The 16,699-nt window shown below is 41.8% G+C and overlaps 1 protein-coding gene across 1 annotated transcript; it reads left to right on the top strand.

Annotated features, from left to right (window-relative positions):
- Positions 1–15,609: 15,609 nt before the first annotated feature.
- Positions 15,610–16,302, top strand: LOC100750885. Its single transcript, XM_027432161.1, has one exon. The coding sequence runs from the start codon at positions 15,610–15,612 to the stop codon at positions 16,300–16,302; it is 693 nt and encodes a 230-aa protein (XP_027287962.1).
- The last annotated feature ends 397 nt before the right edge of the window (positions 16,303–16,699 follow it).

The raw sequence follows: 16,699 nt of genomic DNA on the forward strand, positions 1-16,699 counted from the left end.
TTTTTTAAATCTTATAAGGGTAAATAGTGTGGTACATTAGCCTAAAGGGAGACAATCAATGATACCAAAGCTTTGGGCTTCATTTTCCTGTGATTGTCTCTATGCAGAAGTTCCCAAGAGGACATAAATGAGGATGCTCAGAACATCACTGCTTGTGGCACTGTCGTGCCCAGCAAACATAGCTGTCCCTGAAAACAGGAAGGGATTGGATGACAAAACTGGTGTGTCCATTCTAAAAGGATATTGTTACTCCATGAGAACTAAAGAAGAGCCAGACAGGGGTGGCACATGACTTTAGAACCAGCACTCAGGAGGGAGAGACAGGCTCCAAAAGCTACAGAGAAACCCTGTTGAAATACCACCCACCCCCAAAATAAAAGTAATGAGCAGAGAAAACAGGTGGCAATGTGAGCAGTTATCATGATGAATTATATTTCAGGCCAACAAATGTATTAAAGCAGCAGCACCATATATTTCACAAAAAAACACAAGTAGGAATGAGAAATGATTCAAAAGCATCAGAATAGAAGACATGTTACTGGGAAGGAAATGTGTGCCAGGAATACCATAAAAACTAACACACATACTCACTCAAGCACACACACACACACACACACACACACACACACACACACACACACACACACACACACACACAAGAATAAAAGAAAAAAACCTTTAAAAGCAGTAAAAACAGTCCACACTCCACCCTCAGCTTTAGGTGAGGGTGGGCTCTGCTCTGGGCCCCAACTCCCTACATCCACCTCCTTGTATCATCTTGGACTTGCTCCGCCCCTAGAGTGGACCCACCCAGGCAGGAAGGACAACCCTGAGTCCGGTCACCACAGTCTTGGTCCTACCTCCACCCTACAATATCTGCTTTAGATGAGTGTGGGCTCTTTTCCAGCAAGAAGGACCACCCTGATTCTTGCCACACCTTAGTCTTGGTCCCTCCTCTTCCCTCCAGCATTGAACAGAACCAAGCCCTCTGTATGTGGGTGTCAGCTAGGAGGCCAGAGCAGTCTATGGGACTTCTAACAGTAGAGCCAACGATTATCCATGGAGCACAAATAGACTTTGAGAGCCCATTTCCAATGGAGGGATACTGTTACAGCCAAGATATGGGAAGGAGAGCCTGGGCCCTCCCTCAAATAATGTGATGGACTTTGATGGTCTTCCATGGAGGGCCACAATATACCTAGGGAGTGGGTGGGGGTAGGTTGATGGGTCAGTGGGGAGCATGGGAGAATTGGAGGAAGAATGAATGGGGGGATTTGTAAATAAGAGAACTCCTGAAAATATATATATATATATATATATATATAATATATATATATATATAAGAATTTACCAAGAACAAAGACATAACATAATCAAAGTTATGTTACACTCTGAAAGCAGTGCTAAGAGGAACGTTCATAGCACTAGGTGCTCACATGAAGAAACTGGAGAATAGTCACACTAAAGAATTAACAGCACACCTGAAAGCTCAAGAACAAAAAGAAGCAAACTCACCTCAGAAGATTAGATACAAGAAAATAGTCAAATTGAGGGCTGAAATCAATACAGTAGAAACAAAGAAAACAATGCAAAAAAATCAATGAAACAAAAAGTTGGTTCTTTGAGAAAATCAATAAATAGACACACCTTTATCCAGACTAACCAAAGGCAGAGGGAGCATGCTAATTAACAAAATCTGAAATGAAAATGGGACATAAAAACTGACAGTGAGGAAGTCCAGAGAATATGCAGGTTACACTTTGAAAACCTGTATTCCAAAAATATTCAAAAATTTAAAGGAAATGGACAATTTCCTGGATAGATATCACTTACCAAAAATTAAATAAAGAACAGATAAACAATTTAAATAGACCTATAACCAATAATGAAATAGAAGTAGTCATCAAAAGTATCTTAACCAAAAAAAGCTCAGGGCAAGATGGTTTCAGTGCATAATTCTACCAAAATTCAAAGAAGAGCTAATACCAATATTCCTCAAACTGTTCCACCCAATAGAAGCTGAAGGGTCATTGCCAAACTCTTTCTACCAGAATACAATTAAATTGGTACCCAAGCCACACAACTAAGAAAGAGAACTACAGACCAATATCCCTCTTGAACAATAATGCAAAAATGCTCAATGAAATACTGGCAAATCAAATCCAAGGACACATCAGAAAAATCAACCACCATGATCAATTAGGTATCCCAGGTATGCAGGGATGATTCAACATACAAAAATCCATCAATGTAATCCACCATAAAAACAAACCGCAAAAGAAAAACCACATGGCCATCTCACTAGATGCTGAAAAAGCCTTTAACAAAATCCCTCACCACTTCATGATAAAGGTCCTGAGGAGATCAGGGATAACAGGAACATACTTGAACATAATAAAAGCAATATACAGCAAGTCAACAGCAAACATCAAACTAAATGAGAGAAACTCAATGCAATTCCTCTAAAATCGGGGAAAAGACAAGGCTGTCCACTCTCTCCATACCTCTTCAATATTGTCCTTGAAGTTCCAGCTAGAGCAATAGGACAACAAAAGAAGATCAAAGGGAAAGAAGAAGTCAAACTATCACTATTTGCAGGTGATATGATAGTCTACATAAGTGACCCAAATAACTCTACACAGGAACACCTACAGCTAGGGAAAAAACATTCAACACAGTGGCAACATACAAGATTAACTAAAAAAAAAATCAGAAGCCCTACTATATACACACAACAAATGGGCTGAAAACTAACTCAGAGTAACATCACACTCTACAATAGCCACAAAAAACATAAAATATCTTTGGATAATGCTAATCAAACAAGTGAAATACCTGTATAGCAAGAAATTTGTTTATTTTCTTTTTTGATATGTACAATTTTTTATTTTTTATTTTTCATTTTTGCTCCTTTTTATTAGAAAGACAATCATTTTACATGTCAATCCCAGGTCCCTCCCTTCCTCCCCTGCCTGCCCAACCTCATACCCTTTCTACTCCAAGAGAGGGTGAGGCCTTCCATAGGGAGTCTTCCAAGTCTGTCATATTCTTTGGGATAAGGCCTAGGCCAACCCCCTTGTGTCTAGGCTCAGGGAGTATCCCTCCATGTGGGATGGGCTCCTAAAGTCCATTCCTATGGTAGTGATAAGTACTGATCCACTACAAGAGGCTCCATAGATTTCCAAGGTCTCCTCACTGACACCCACATTTAGGGGGTATGGATCAGTCCCATGCTGGTTTCCCAGCTATCAGTCTGGGGACCAAGAGTTTTCTCTTGTTCAGGTAAGCTGTTTCTGTGGGTTTCACCAGCCTGGTATGGAACCCTTTGCTTATCTGTCATCCTTCACTGCATCTGGATTTCAGTTCAGTTCAAGGTTTAGATGTAGGTGTCTGCTTCTACTTTCACCATCTCCTGGATGAAGGCTATATGATGGCATATGAATTAGTCATCAATCTCATTATCAGGAGAGGGCATTTAAGGTAGCCTCTCCTCTGTGGCTTAGATTGTTAGTTGGTGTCATCTTTGTAGGTCTCCAGACATTTCCCTAGTGCCTGATTTATCTTTGAACTTATAACGGTCCCCTGGAGAAGGGGAAAGGGACAAGATCTTCTGAGCAAAGTGGGAGCATGGGGGCAGGGGAGCAGGAACTAGGAGAATGAGAAGGGGAGAAGAGGAGGGGTGAGGAAGACATGATGGGGCAGGGAGGTTGAGTTGGATGTAGAACAGAAGAGAGCAAGATAAGAATCTTGATTCTTTAAAGAAAAAATTAAAGAAGATATCAGAAAACGGAAAGTTCTCCCATGCTCTTGGATAGGTAGAATCAACATAGCAAAAGTGGCAATATTACCAAAAGCAATTTACAGATTCAATACAATCCCATCAAAATACTGGAACAATTCTTCACAGACCTTTAAAGAACAATTCTCAACTTTATATGGAAAAACAAAAGACCCAGGATAGCCCAAAGAACCCTGTACAATATAGGAACTTTCAGAGGTATCACCATACCTGACTGCAAGCTCTATGCTAGAGCTACAATACTGAAAACAGCTTGGTATTGGCACAAAAATAGACAAGTACCCAATGAAAGCAAATTGAAATCCCCGATATTGACTCACACACCCAGGAACACCTGATTTTTGATGAAGAAGATAAAATTATACAATGGAAAAAAGAGGGCATCTTCAACAAATGATGCTGACATAACTGGATGCTGGAATTTAGAAGACTGCAGATAAACTCATATCTATTGCCATGCACAAAACTTAATTCCAAAATGGATCAAAGACCTCAACATAAATCCAGCCACAATGAACCTCTTAGAAGAGAAATTGGGAAGTACCCTCAGGCAAGTTGGCTCCGGGGGAAAAAGCTTCCTGAACATGACACCAATAACACAATGAGATTGAAAATTAATAAATGGGACCCCCTGAAACTGAGAAACTTCTGTAAGGCAAAGAACACAGTCAACAAGACAAAATGGCAACCCACAAAATGGGAAAATATCTTCACGAACCCCACATCTGGCAGACAGCTGATCTCCAAAATTTGCTAAGAACTCAAGAAGCTAGTTTCCAAAACACCATATCATCCAAGTCAAAAGTGGGGTACAGAATTAAATAGAGAATTCTCAATAGAGGAGTCTAAAATGGCTGATAGACAACTAAGAAAGTGCTCAACATCCTTAGTCACCAGATAAATGTAAATCAAAACAACTCTGAGATACCATCTTATTCCTGTCAGAATGGCTAAAACCAAAAACACCAATTACACTTTATATTGAACAGGATGTGGAGAAATGAGAACACTCCTCCACTGCTGGTGGGAGTGCCAAATTGTATAGACACTTTGAAAATCAGTATGGAGATTCCTCAGGAAAATGAGAATGAGTCTACCACAAGATTCAGCAATTCCACTCTTAGGCATATTCCCAAAAGATGCACATTCATACAACAAGGTCATCTGTTCAACTATGTTCAAAGCAGCATTATTTGTAATAGCCAGAAACTGGAAGCAACCAGGAAGCACCTCAACTGAACAATGGATAGAGAAAATTTGGTACACTTACACAAAGGAGTACTACTCAGCAGAAAAAAAAAAACAATGGAATCTTGAAATTTGCAGGCTAATGGATGGTACTAGGAGAAACCATCCTGAGTGAGGTAACCCAGTCACAAGAAGAAAGACATGGTTGTAATCATATATGGATTTTGGACATATACCAAAGGATTACCAGCCTACAATCCACACTGCCTCAGAAGCTAGGAAACAAGGAGCACACTAAGTCAGACATGCATGGCTCCCCAGAGAAAGGGAAAGGAGCAAGATCTCCTAAGCAAATTGAGAGTGTGAGGGGAGGGGAGAGGGATCTAGGAGAAAGAGAAGGGGAGAAGAGGATATGAGTAAGCAGAAGGTTGAGTCTCAGGATGAATAGAGGAGAGCAAGATAAAAGATACCATAATAGAGGGAGCTAATATAGGTTTAAAGAGAAATCTGGCACTAGGGAAATTTCCAGAGCTCTACGAGGATGACACCAACTACCAATCTAAGCAATGATAGAGAGGCTAGATTAAATGCCCTTCCCCGATAATGAGATTGATGACTACATTATATGCCATCCTAGATCATTCATCTAATAGCTGATGGAAGCAGCAGCAGAACCCACAGCTAAACATAGTGCCAAACTCCTGGAATCCAGCTGCACAGAGGGAGGAGTGATGAGCAAATGGGTCATGACCAGGCTGGTAAAACCCACAGAAACAGCTGACCAAAACAAGTGGGAGCTCATGGACCCCAGACTGATAGCTAGGAAACCAGTATAGGACTGATCCAGACCCCCTTAAAGTGGGTGTCAGTGAGGAGGCCTAGGGAATCTATGTAGCCTGTAATAGTAGATCAGCATGTATCCCTAGTAAAAGAATGGACTTTGGGAGCCCATTCCACATAGAGGGATACTCTTTCAGCCTAGACACATGGGAGAGGGCCTAGGCCCTGACCCAAATGATATGACAAACTTTGAAAATTCCCCCCATGGAAGGTCTCACCTTCCCTTGGGATCAGAAATGGGATAGGATAAGGGGTTAGAAGGAGGCAGGGAAGGAGGAGAGGGAGAGGGAACTGGGATTGACATGTAAAACAAGCTTGTTTATGAAATTAAATAAAAAATACTAATAAAACAGTGAGGCCTTTGTTCAACTACTGAATGAAAGGAGACATACCATAGTTTATGAGAGTTTTCATTTTATCCCAAACACTGTTGATAAGAAAATAGATGCAAGAAATACATATAAACTTTTTGAACCCAGGTGCTCTGGAGGGGAGAAATTGGGGGAGGGATTTAATAAAAAATACATCATACACTTATATGAAAATTTTCAAACATAAATAGAAAACATTTTATAATGAAAATCACTGTACTTTCATGACAAATTTAACAGGTTTGTGAGTGCTTATTCATAAAGAACTGGTTTTGTTTGTTTGTAGGTGATTCACCTGCCAACAAATATGACATGTGAACAAATCACTTTTGGAAATATTTTCAGAATGATAATACAACTCTTCCCTAAGAGATAAGGGAAAGACAAACCAGAATGAAACACTGAGTAGGGATGACATGGGGAAGAGTTTGGAGAAGGAGGCTTCCTGCCATGTCTTCCTCTATAATGAGGATTGACTACAGGAAAGAAAAGTAGTTTGGGAAATAGCTCTTGAAGAAGCTCACCAAGAGCCTCCTGTCCCTGACAGACTCCCTTCTTTTATGATCACAGTGCCCCTCCCCCGAGGTATCAAGGTGGTACACTCTGATTTCTCAGGTACATCCTGGTTTCTCTGGAAGCCTACCCCTCAACCCTGTGCCCAGTGCCCAGAGAGGTCAGAGGTGGTGCCTTGTGATGCCAGAAAGGTTCATAATGACTGGCAAGACTGTGCTGACCAATCAGGGTTGAAGGGTGTGGCCCTGAATTGTTTGGGGGCCTAGATCAGTTGAGTGCAGAGAACTGTGGGTTCAGACCTCAGATAGGCTCCGTTAAGGAGGTTGGTGAGGAGGCAGTGGAGCCTAGCACAGATTTAGAGCTCTCAACCTCACAAGACCAGCAAATGACTTTCGTGAAACCCTGTCAAGACTGTGCATGTGCACGTGGCAAAGCTGCAGGTCAGCCAATTTTGGCAAGCTATGGAAAGGTGAGAAAACTAGAGTAAAGTACTATTTCTTCTTGGTTGATCAGTTTCCCTTCCCTTGGACTCTAGTCTTTCCCTGGCCTGGCATGGATTTCCTCCTCAACCCACACCTTTTCCTCACAATGTCACCTTCACATGCTTACCATCACTGTGCTGTCCTTGCAGGTTCAAAAGACTTTTAAGAGGCGAAGAAGACCCCAGCGGCGTAGAAGGCTGAGGAGAAGACTTGCTGACAGCACTTTGAAAACCCTTGTGAGAGATGGGGGAACGCCCTCTCTTGAGCGCTACCATCTGCTCAACATGGAGATGTACAAGAATGATCCTGGTCAAGAAGGGGTCTCACTGAGCCCCAGAGTCTCTAGTGGGGACCTGGCCAAGTCAGGGACTCAGCATGCTCAAGACCTCTCAACTCCTCAGAGATCTTGATGCTGAGTCAGGTCAAGTGATGGACATTGACAGTTCCATTGACAGTTACCACAGAGCCCTCTTGTGGTACTGCAAATAAAAGCAAACATATATGAGCAGATGAGTTTCCTGTGGTCTGTGGAATGCTCTTGGGAGAAAGGGTGGGTAGATGGTCTCGTAAAAGAGGGACATTGGATTGTACAGGTCTGGGAACCTGACAGCTGATCTACCTGTAGACTGATGATGAAGGATCTGCACTGTTGCCACCCATGCAGAAGATCAACTTGCTCCTGATGATTTATTTCATGGGACAGGATGTGGGGTGGAAAGGACTGGTGTTTCCTTGTGTATTTGGAAGGGGCACAGGTTGGAAGAATGGTTTATAGGATGCAGGTATGAGATGCTACATGGTGAGAGGTATGGGGTCAGCAGTACCAGCCTCCACTGAACACCCTGGATGCCAACCTCCTCCCAGTGTCTGTTGCATCCCACTTTGTGACATAATCCACTTACAGGTCTCAAGGGAGCCCAAGATATCACCTTACTAAAAGAAACCAGTAACACCCCAGGGAAAATGGTGATTTGAAGCCATAATAAATACTGGTGTTTGGAAGGGAAGTGTGAGTTTGCTGATTGTAGTGCAGATCATAAACCTGGGGACATTGTCTCCAGGGAGTTTTAAAAAGTACACACCTTTATCATGAAGTGATGTTGGATTTTGTCAAAGGCTTTTCAGCATCTAACGAGATGATCATGTGGTTTTTCTTTTTCAGTTTGTTTATATGGTGGATTGCATTGATGGATTTTCATATGTTGAACCATCCCTGCATTCTTGGGATAAAACCAACTTGATCATGGTGGATGATTTCTCTAATGTGTTTTTGGATTCTATTTGCCAGTATTTTGTTGAATATTTTTGCATTGATGTTCATGAGGGATATTGGTCTGTAGTTCTCTTTTTTTGTTGTTGTGTCTTTGTGTGGCTTGGATACGAAGGTAATTGTAGCCTCATAGAAAGAACTTGGTACTCTGAGGTACTAAAAAATTTACTGGGGGAGAAATGTAACCACCAGTGTCACATAGCTGCAAGTCCTTAAAACTTGAGAGATCTCTCTGAAAGATGTAATGGTGTAACCATGTCACACCAGTTATGGGAGTAACCAGCCACAGTTTTGTTGCATTCTGTCCCGCGCCCTCTGTATTTCTCGCCAGCAAGAAATCATACACGGGACACTCGGATCCTTCTGCAGACAAGCTTTAATGCATCTTGAGAGGAGAGCATAAGCTTCCCAGAGCAGAGACCCCTAAACCAAGAAAACCATCCCTTATAAAGGCTGACCAGCCGCCTGGGACGTGTTACCCTATGAATGGCTTTAGCTCCTCAGGCCAAAATGAGCCACAGGATAGGCAGAGATCAAAGGAATGGAGATTACCCAGCACCTGTAAAGTAATTTACATCTTGGTGTCTTCAGGCACCATTATAATGCAGGAAACTACCCCTTACATATCCCCCTTTTTTTATTAATTAATGAAAAGGCTTTATATTATTACAAGCAAATAGGTCACCCATATGTTGAGGGATAGAGGCAGAGGTTGAACCTTCCCAAAATCAAACATTAAGACTGTGTACGGGAGTCACCATCAGGCTGTTAGCTTGACCCGAAGTACTCTCGACCTGTCCTCTGCCGTTTTTCTGGGAAAGGGATTCTTAGGGCAGGTAACCCTTATGCAGGTCAACGTACCTCCCAGAGAAGCCTGCATAATAGGCAACTCTGTGTGATGCCTTTGCTCAGCATCCCTCTTTGGGGCTGCACAAACCAGACACTCTACCCTGTGCAATGAGCCTAGGCTCCGGGTGTGCAAGAGCTGTCTGGCCGGCGGCCTATTGCTTAGCCAAAATATAAGCGCTTGGGCGGTCTCTTGGTTTGAGCCCTGGAGCTTACATGCCAGTCAAAAGTAACAGCAATCCGCAAGCGGCTGCATCAAACAATTACACCCCCACCCCTTTTCTCACAGACCAGCCAAAAATAACAGCAATCCGCAAACGGCTGCATCAAACAATTACACCCCCACCCCTTAAGCAGTGACAATCTCTCCGCCAAGGGCAGGAGTTAATCTGGATAACAATAGCGGCTCTCAATTCCCGGGGGGAGGGTGGAGTTCCGACTTTTGAAGGTCCCAAGAGGCTCTTTAGGTTGAGTCTTTCTGGGATCCACAGGGGATTTTCTTCATCCTGTGAGAAAACACAATATCGCTCCCCTGGATCTTATGAGAATAGGATCCGGGCCTCTCCAAAGATCAGTTAAGATATCTTTCCATTTTACCATTTCCTTTTGGCCTTTTAGTTTTTGAGGTGAGACGCTTGGCCCGAGCGTCAATGTTTATGAGGCTTTAAAGCCCCAGGCATTTCAGGCCTTTAAGAAGTGTTGAATAGTAGGCATGGCCTTTTCCCCTATCAAAGACTGGGAAAGCCATCTGTAATTTTCTCCGCTCCTCTGATGGTAAAAAGGAGTCGGTACCAAATAGTAGGGGTGCTAATGGAAGCACACCCGCTGGCATTTTTGGCAGCCGATATCTATCGGGGTGGTATCGTGTTGCTTCTTTCTCTAGCTCTGTTTCCTTGCTAGAGTCTAAAATCTCAGAGTCTGAGCTGCTCAGCTCCAAGGCTTTTAGTTTCGTTGCAGGGCAGAGGCTAGGTTTTGAGTCCTCATCTCTCCTAAATTTACCGGGGTGTGACCGGCCATTCCCCATTCTCTCTCCCTCCTTCTCTGTCTCTCCCTCATCCAGCTGAGCTGTTCCTTTCAAAACTTTATCTCTTGAGCTTTTAGAGTCATCAGAGCTATCAAGATTTAAAGCTTTAAACTTATTAACAGAATCATCTAACAAATTATTTATTCCTTTGTCAGTAGACATTTTAGGAGGTCCTTTTTTCTTATTTGTTGCTGTACATACTCCCTTGTCAGTAGACATCCCGGGAGGTCCTTTTTTCTTATATTTTATTGTTAGGCGCGCCCCATCTCTCACCACATTCGGTTTCTGATAATTCTGGACTTCTTTAAGATTGTTACAACAATGAGAAAAGTCAAAATAGCTCCTAGTAAAAGCATAGAAGCCTCTATATTAACCTCCCACAATAGCAACATTCCCAAGCCAAAGTCCAGAAAAATCATACCTCTCCGAATTTACCACCCTGCAGTTCTGAATCCGCCTCGTTAGAGGGGTCTCCGCGGTGCTGGAGATGTTCACATGTTCCCGGGTTTCGGCACCATATGTCCCGCGCCCTCTGTATTTCTCGCCAGCAAGAAATCATACACGGGACACTCGGATCCTTCTGCAGACAAGCTTTAATGCATCTTGAGAGGAGAGCATAAGCTTCCCAGAGCAGAGACCCCTAAACCAAGAAAACCATCCCTTATAAAGGCTGACCAGCCGCCTGGGACGTGTTACCCTATGAATGGCTTTAGCTCCTCAGGCCAAAATGAGCCACGGGATAGGCAGAGATCAAAGGAATGGAGATTACCCAGCGCCTGTGAAGTAATTTACATCTTGGTGTCTTCAGGCACCATTATAATGCAGGAAACGGCCCCTTACAGCATTCAAGTTCTACTCCAAGTGATATTCAACACTGCTGATATGGAAAGTACCTGATATCAGATAATGCATGCGGCCTAGGGGATACCTATTACCATTTTTCAGATAAAGGAACATTGTAATAATTTCTACTAAAGAAATATTCCTATACTCATGGATCACTGGCTCACTCAACCCACATCATAGAAACTTGATCTTTCAGTAGATGATAATAAGTGAAAGGACACACCAAAGGAAAAATGTGCAGAGTGTGAGAGACTCAGTCCTAAATAAGATCTCTTAATCAAGCCCCTCCTCTTCATACATGAGAAGCTACATAGAAGAGAAAAGGGAAAGATTGTAGGAGCCAGAAATGGTGGATGACTCGAAGAAAACAGAGTCATACACAACATGCCTGATACTCAAGAGAACTCAAAGAGACTGTGACAGCACATACACAAAACCTTCACAGGTTCAAGCCAGGCGATATGCAGGCACTATACCAGGGTAGTGGACACAAAGACCTATCACCAGCCAAAACACTATTTACAATTGATATCTGCTAGGAAAAAACTCGTTTTTTTTCTCATTTTCTCTTTGGAGTGTCACTGGGGTATCTACTACATTCCAGAACAAGTCTCATGACCAAGAGTAGTTCAGTATTGGTCATTTCCCCTTCACTCTTGGTACATGACCAAGAGTAACAAACATAAAAGAGACTCCATTTTCTTTGTATCACTCAAGACTATGTTTCTGTTCTGTTTTTGTACTTTCTGTCTTATTAGACTTTTGTTAGTTGTAAGGTTTTCCACAGGGTTGGGATCATGAGCAAATGCCTATGCAGTTGGGTAAGTATGAAGCTGGAGATTCATCTTGAAAAAGATGGCAAAGGGGAAAATCATGATCAAATTATACTGTATATTCTGATCAAATTATACTGTATGAGGAAACTTTTTACATTAAAACAGTAAAAGACTGAATTATTCCTTTAAACCTTGGAATATGAAAGGGACATTAATCACTGTGGCCCTTTAAGACTACATGTCATGACTCATGACATGGGCACATTGCTCATAATCTGCCATTCACCTCTGGTGGCCATGGAAACATGAGAATTTCTAGAGTCACTTTTCTTACACTTGGCAGTCACTAACACTTGAACTTCAGAGAAGAGAGAAATAGGCAAGTACTTTGTGCTTTCTATGGAGGTTTTTTAAATTTATTTTTCATTTTACATAGCAACCCCAGCTCCACCTCCCTCTCCTTTCCCTACCCCTGCCTCTCCCCTTCCCACACACTATCCACTCCTCAAAGGGGACAAGGCCTTCTTTGGGGAGTCAACAAAGGTTGACTGGCATACCAAGTTGAGGCAGAACCAAGCCCTTCTCCCCTGTATCAAGGCTAAATAAGGTATCCCACTATAGGTAGGGAGCTCCAAAAAGCTAGTTCATGATGCTTGGATAGGTCTTTGTGCCACTGCTAGCCCCCCAACAGGTCAAGTCATGGAACTTTCACCCACATTCAGAGGGTCTAGTTCAGTCCCATGCAGGTTCCCCAGCAGTCATTCCATGAATTCAAAGCTCATATCTTGGGTTCAGCTGTCTCTGTGGTTTTCCCCATCATGTTTTTTTAATCACATTCAATTTCATATGACAGACAAAGCCAACGAAGCCACCGACGTATGCTTCAGCTATTGACATGATTTCCATGTGAGTAAATATTGAGGAATATCATAAGTGCTGGGTGTCTATAAGGGCTCTGGAGACTTTAATGACTTTCATACCTGTGTGGTTTCTCTGTGCTGATTTCTTATCTATAAAATGTGGTAATGATTGGTAGATCTCGTTGGAGGTATGGGAATATCAGGTGGGCTAATAGCCCTGAAGTGTATAAGTGAGGTTCCAATGAAGCAACACAGAGGAGAGGAATGGGTTGGTTTGTGTGAATCAGGGATTGGTTGATGAGACACTGTTGTGTGCTGAAATATGGGGAAGAATAGAAGAAAACAAGATAAGAGATACCATAAGAGAGGGAGACATTTTAGGTTTAAAGAGATAACAGGCACTGGGAAAATGTCTGGAGAACTACAAAGATGACACCAACTAACAATCTAAGCAACAGAGGAGGGGCTACCTTAAATGTCCTCCCCTGATAATGAGATTGATGATTGATTTATATGCCATCGTATACCCTTCATCTAGTAACTGGTGGAAGTAGAAGCAGACACCCACAGCTAATCACTGTACTGAACTGGAATCCAGTTGCAGAGAAGGATGAGTGATGAGCAAAGGGGTCCATACAAAGCTGGTGAAACCCACAGAAACAGCTGACCTGAACAATGGGGAGCTCTTGGTCCCCAGACTGATAGCTGGGAAACCAGCATGGGGGATCCCATGAACATGGGTGTCAGTGAGGAGACCTCGGAAATCCATGGGGCCTCCTGTAGTAGATCAGTACTTATACCTAGCATAGGTGTGGACTTTGGGAGCCCATCCCACATAGAGGAATGCTCCCTGAGCCAAGACACATGAGGGTGGGCCTAAGCCCTATCTCGAAGGATATGATAGACTCTGATGACACCCTATGGAAGGCCTCACCCTCCCTGGGGAGCAGAAAGATTATGTGATAGTTAGGGTTTTAGTTGGGGGTGTGGTAGGGGAGGAGAGGAGGGAGAGGGAAATGAGAGTGACATGTAAAACAATCTTGTTTCTAATTCAAATAAAAATGGAAAGAAATATGTGTCTAATAGAACTTTTATGCTGAAGGTGATTCATCTATTATGTGACTCCCTGTCTGGTCAACACTTCCTGTTATTTAGAAGATATTTATGATCTTGGCATCTTTCAAATGGATCTCCCCACCAACCATGCTATGCAAAGGTAAGAAGTAAAAATTAGTTATATGGAGGGTGTCAAATTGGATCTTTATCAAACACATACATCTCCTCCATGGGATTCAGACAAGGACAGAGCCAGATCCTGCCAGGCTAGCTCATTCCTCTGCCACAGCATTCTCCACCCTAATTCCGCTTGTGTGTCAAAAGGCACTGCTCCTTCAGACCACTGCCTCCAAACTGCCATGACAGAGAGGGTGTGGGCAGGGTATGAGGCAACTCACCATCAACTGAAAACCTATTATGCTGATATAACTTCCCAAGTAGTACAGTAACTGTCTTGTCTAAGATAAAATGCATATTCCATAGGGACTGTGGAGCAGTGGTTAGCTATAGGAAGGAATATCAACAAGGTGATCCTGTTTGCAGACCCCTGAAAACTTCTGCATGTGCAGTGACAATGACATTCTCCACATGTTGGAGGCTACAAAATTTTTCCTGCTTCCTTTCTTAAGTACTCAGTGGAATCCCTCAAGGCATAGTTCTTCATGAGCATTAACACCACATCCAAAGATTTGAAATGAGAAGTGATTTAAATGTGCTGCTTCACATTTACTTCACACAATTGCTTCACAGAAATTGTGGAGTCATAGTTTTGTGGTAGAGAATATAGTTGTTCACAGATAGTCAAGATACTTTACATACAACAATCAAAAAATCCACATTTGAGTAAGGTATGGGTCAATGAGGGAAATATACACAAGACCTCGTGTTTTACATGTAGATTTTGATTTTTGTCATTGAGGACTTGATTCAGAGTCTCCTACATGTTCAGCAATTACAATTCCACTGAGGTATAGCCTTAGCCCAGATATCTATATATTTGGAAAGTCATTCTCACTATGTCTTTAATTGCAAAATATGTATAATTTTTCTTTAAAAATCTTCACATTTCAAAAAAATCTACAAATATGAAATACATTATACACTTCTAGCTCGTTCTACCTACAGTTCCTTTTGTGGTGCATCTTTTATCTACCTGTGTGTGTGTGTGTGTGTGTGTGTGTGTGTACATACATACAAATATACATGCTTCACATATTGAATTTATACTTGAAATGATATATCAAGTAGATCATTTTTCATTTTGTTTGTCCTTTCAGCAGATATAAGTTTAAAATTGCCATATAATAGTCCACTACCATAATATATAAACTATATTTGAGTATTATTCTACTTATAACTCTCATTTAACATACTTATCATATTTATTATTGCAAACACACCTGAAATAAGCATCACCTTACATATGATATTGCAAACTTCTTTTTCCACTATTAATTCCAATAATTAAAATGGTTAGCTAACAAGTACATACATTTCAGCATTTGACAGATACAGTGAAATTGCTAACCAAAACCTCTTTAGAGGGAACTTCTGCTATAGTCATAGAATTCAAGGATTCTTAAACTCTTACCTGTAATATGTTGAACCTAACACATAGATAGACTACTTAATTACTGCTATGTGATAGCAGAGACAAGGTATGAGAAGTTAATGCTGTGTAAACCATGACTCATTTTGTTTTCCAACCTTCCCTTGTGTTCTTGGATTAACTATATACATGTTTAATCTCATCTTCAGATTTCCCAATGCAAATGGGTGCATCTTCAAACTGAGCGGCCTCCTTAGTTGCCTAACAGCCTTCGTATTTGAAGTAGCCCTTGCAAGCTGCCAATGCTGGCGCCTATGGGAATTCAACGACAAAGTTGTACAGTTTGTGTCCTTTGGACTCTGGGAAGTTCATTACCCTCAAGAGTTTAATGTCTCAGGGAGTGAAATCAAGATGCTGGTGCACACCCCTATCGATTCCACCTGGACCATTTTACCTGAACTTCAGTATGCAGAGAATCTGTTAGTATGGTCCATTTTGATGAAGCCTGTAGTAATGGTTTTCAGTGCGATGGCCATTAAGATCAGCTGCATGAAAAACCCAGTTGTTGAGATGGAGAAAATTTGCTACAAGGTCTCTGCCTTAGGTTTGAGTGTCAGCAGCCTCTTCACATTTGTTTCCGTGAGCTGGAACTACTTTGTAGATCATTATGGCCAAACCACACTTGGCTTTCCACCTGACTTTCCGGTTAAAACAGAAGCCTTGATATACAAACACTATACTATTGTGCTACCATTAGGGGTCCTGACAGCCACCATGTCACTCTTGGGTGTAATCATCTTTCTCTCTGAGATAAGTTCTTTGAAACAACAGGGTCAGGCAAAGGCCAAGTGTGCTTCCATAATGGCCAACCAAGAGGTCTAAAGTGAGGACTCCTTCATTTGCAACATCTGTCAGAATGTTCCTTGAAGAAACTGTGTATTCATACATAAAACTCCTATAGTCATCAATTTGTTCTAAATAAAGCATCAACTTGGTTCTCTGGATGTGTCTAAATTAATTCTTCCTCTATCTGTCTAAGGTGTTCCTTTCTTTAAATGTTTTCACATACTAAATTCTAAGGTCATGATCAAGGTTCAGACATTGCCAACAAGCAGTAACATGCAAAAATGCATGTGAAATATATGTTGCAAAAATAAACACAACCAATACCATGTGAAATCATTTTATAAGGAAGCTGACAACTCAACATACAAAAGCAAACATTTTTTGTGTGATGACAGGTAAGTTTGTCTACTGATGACAGAGCTGGACTACACAG

The sequence above is a fragment of the Cricetulus griseus genome, chromosome X (assembly GCF_003668045.3).
Source record: "Cricetulus griseus strain 17A/GY chromosome X, alternate assembly CriGri-PICRH-1.0, whole genome shotgun sequence".
Taxonomy (NCBI): domain Eukaryota; kingdom Metazoa; phylum Chordata; class Mammalia; order Rodentia; family Cricetidae; genus Cricetulus; species Cricetulus griseus.

Bases quoted from the DNA above. Each gene is read 5' to 3' on its own strand.
- LOC100750885 (XM_027432161.1), top strand. From the start codon at position 15,610: ATGTTTAATCTCATCTTCAGATTTCCCAATGCAAATGGGTGCATCTTC.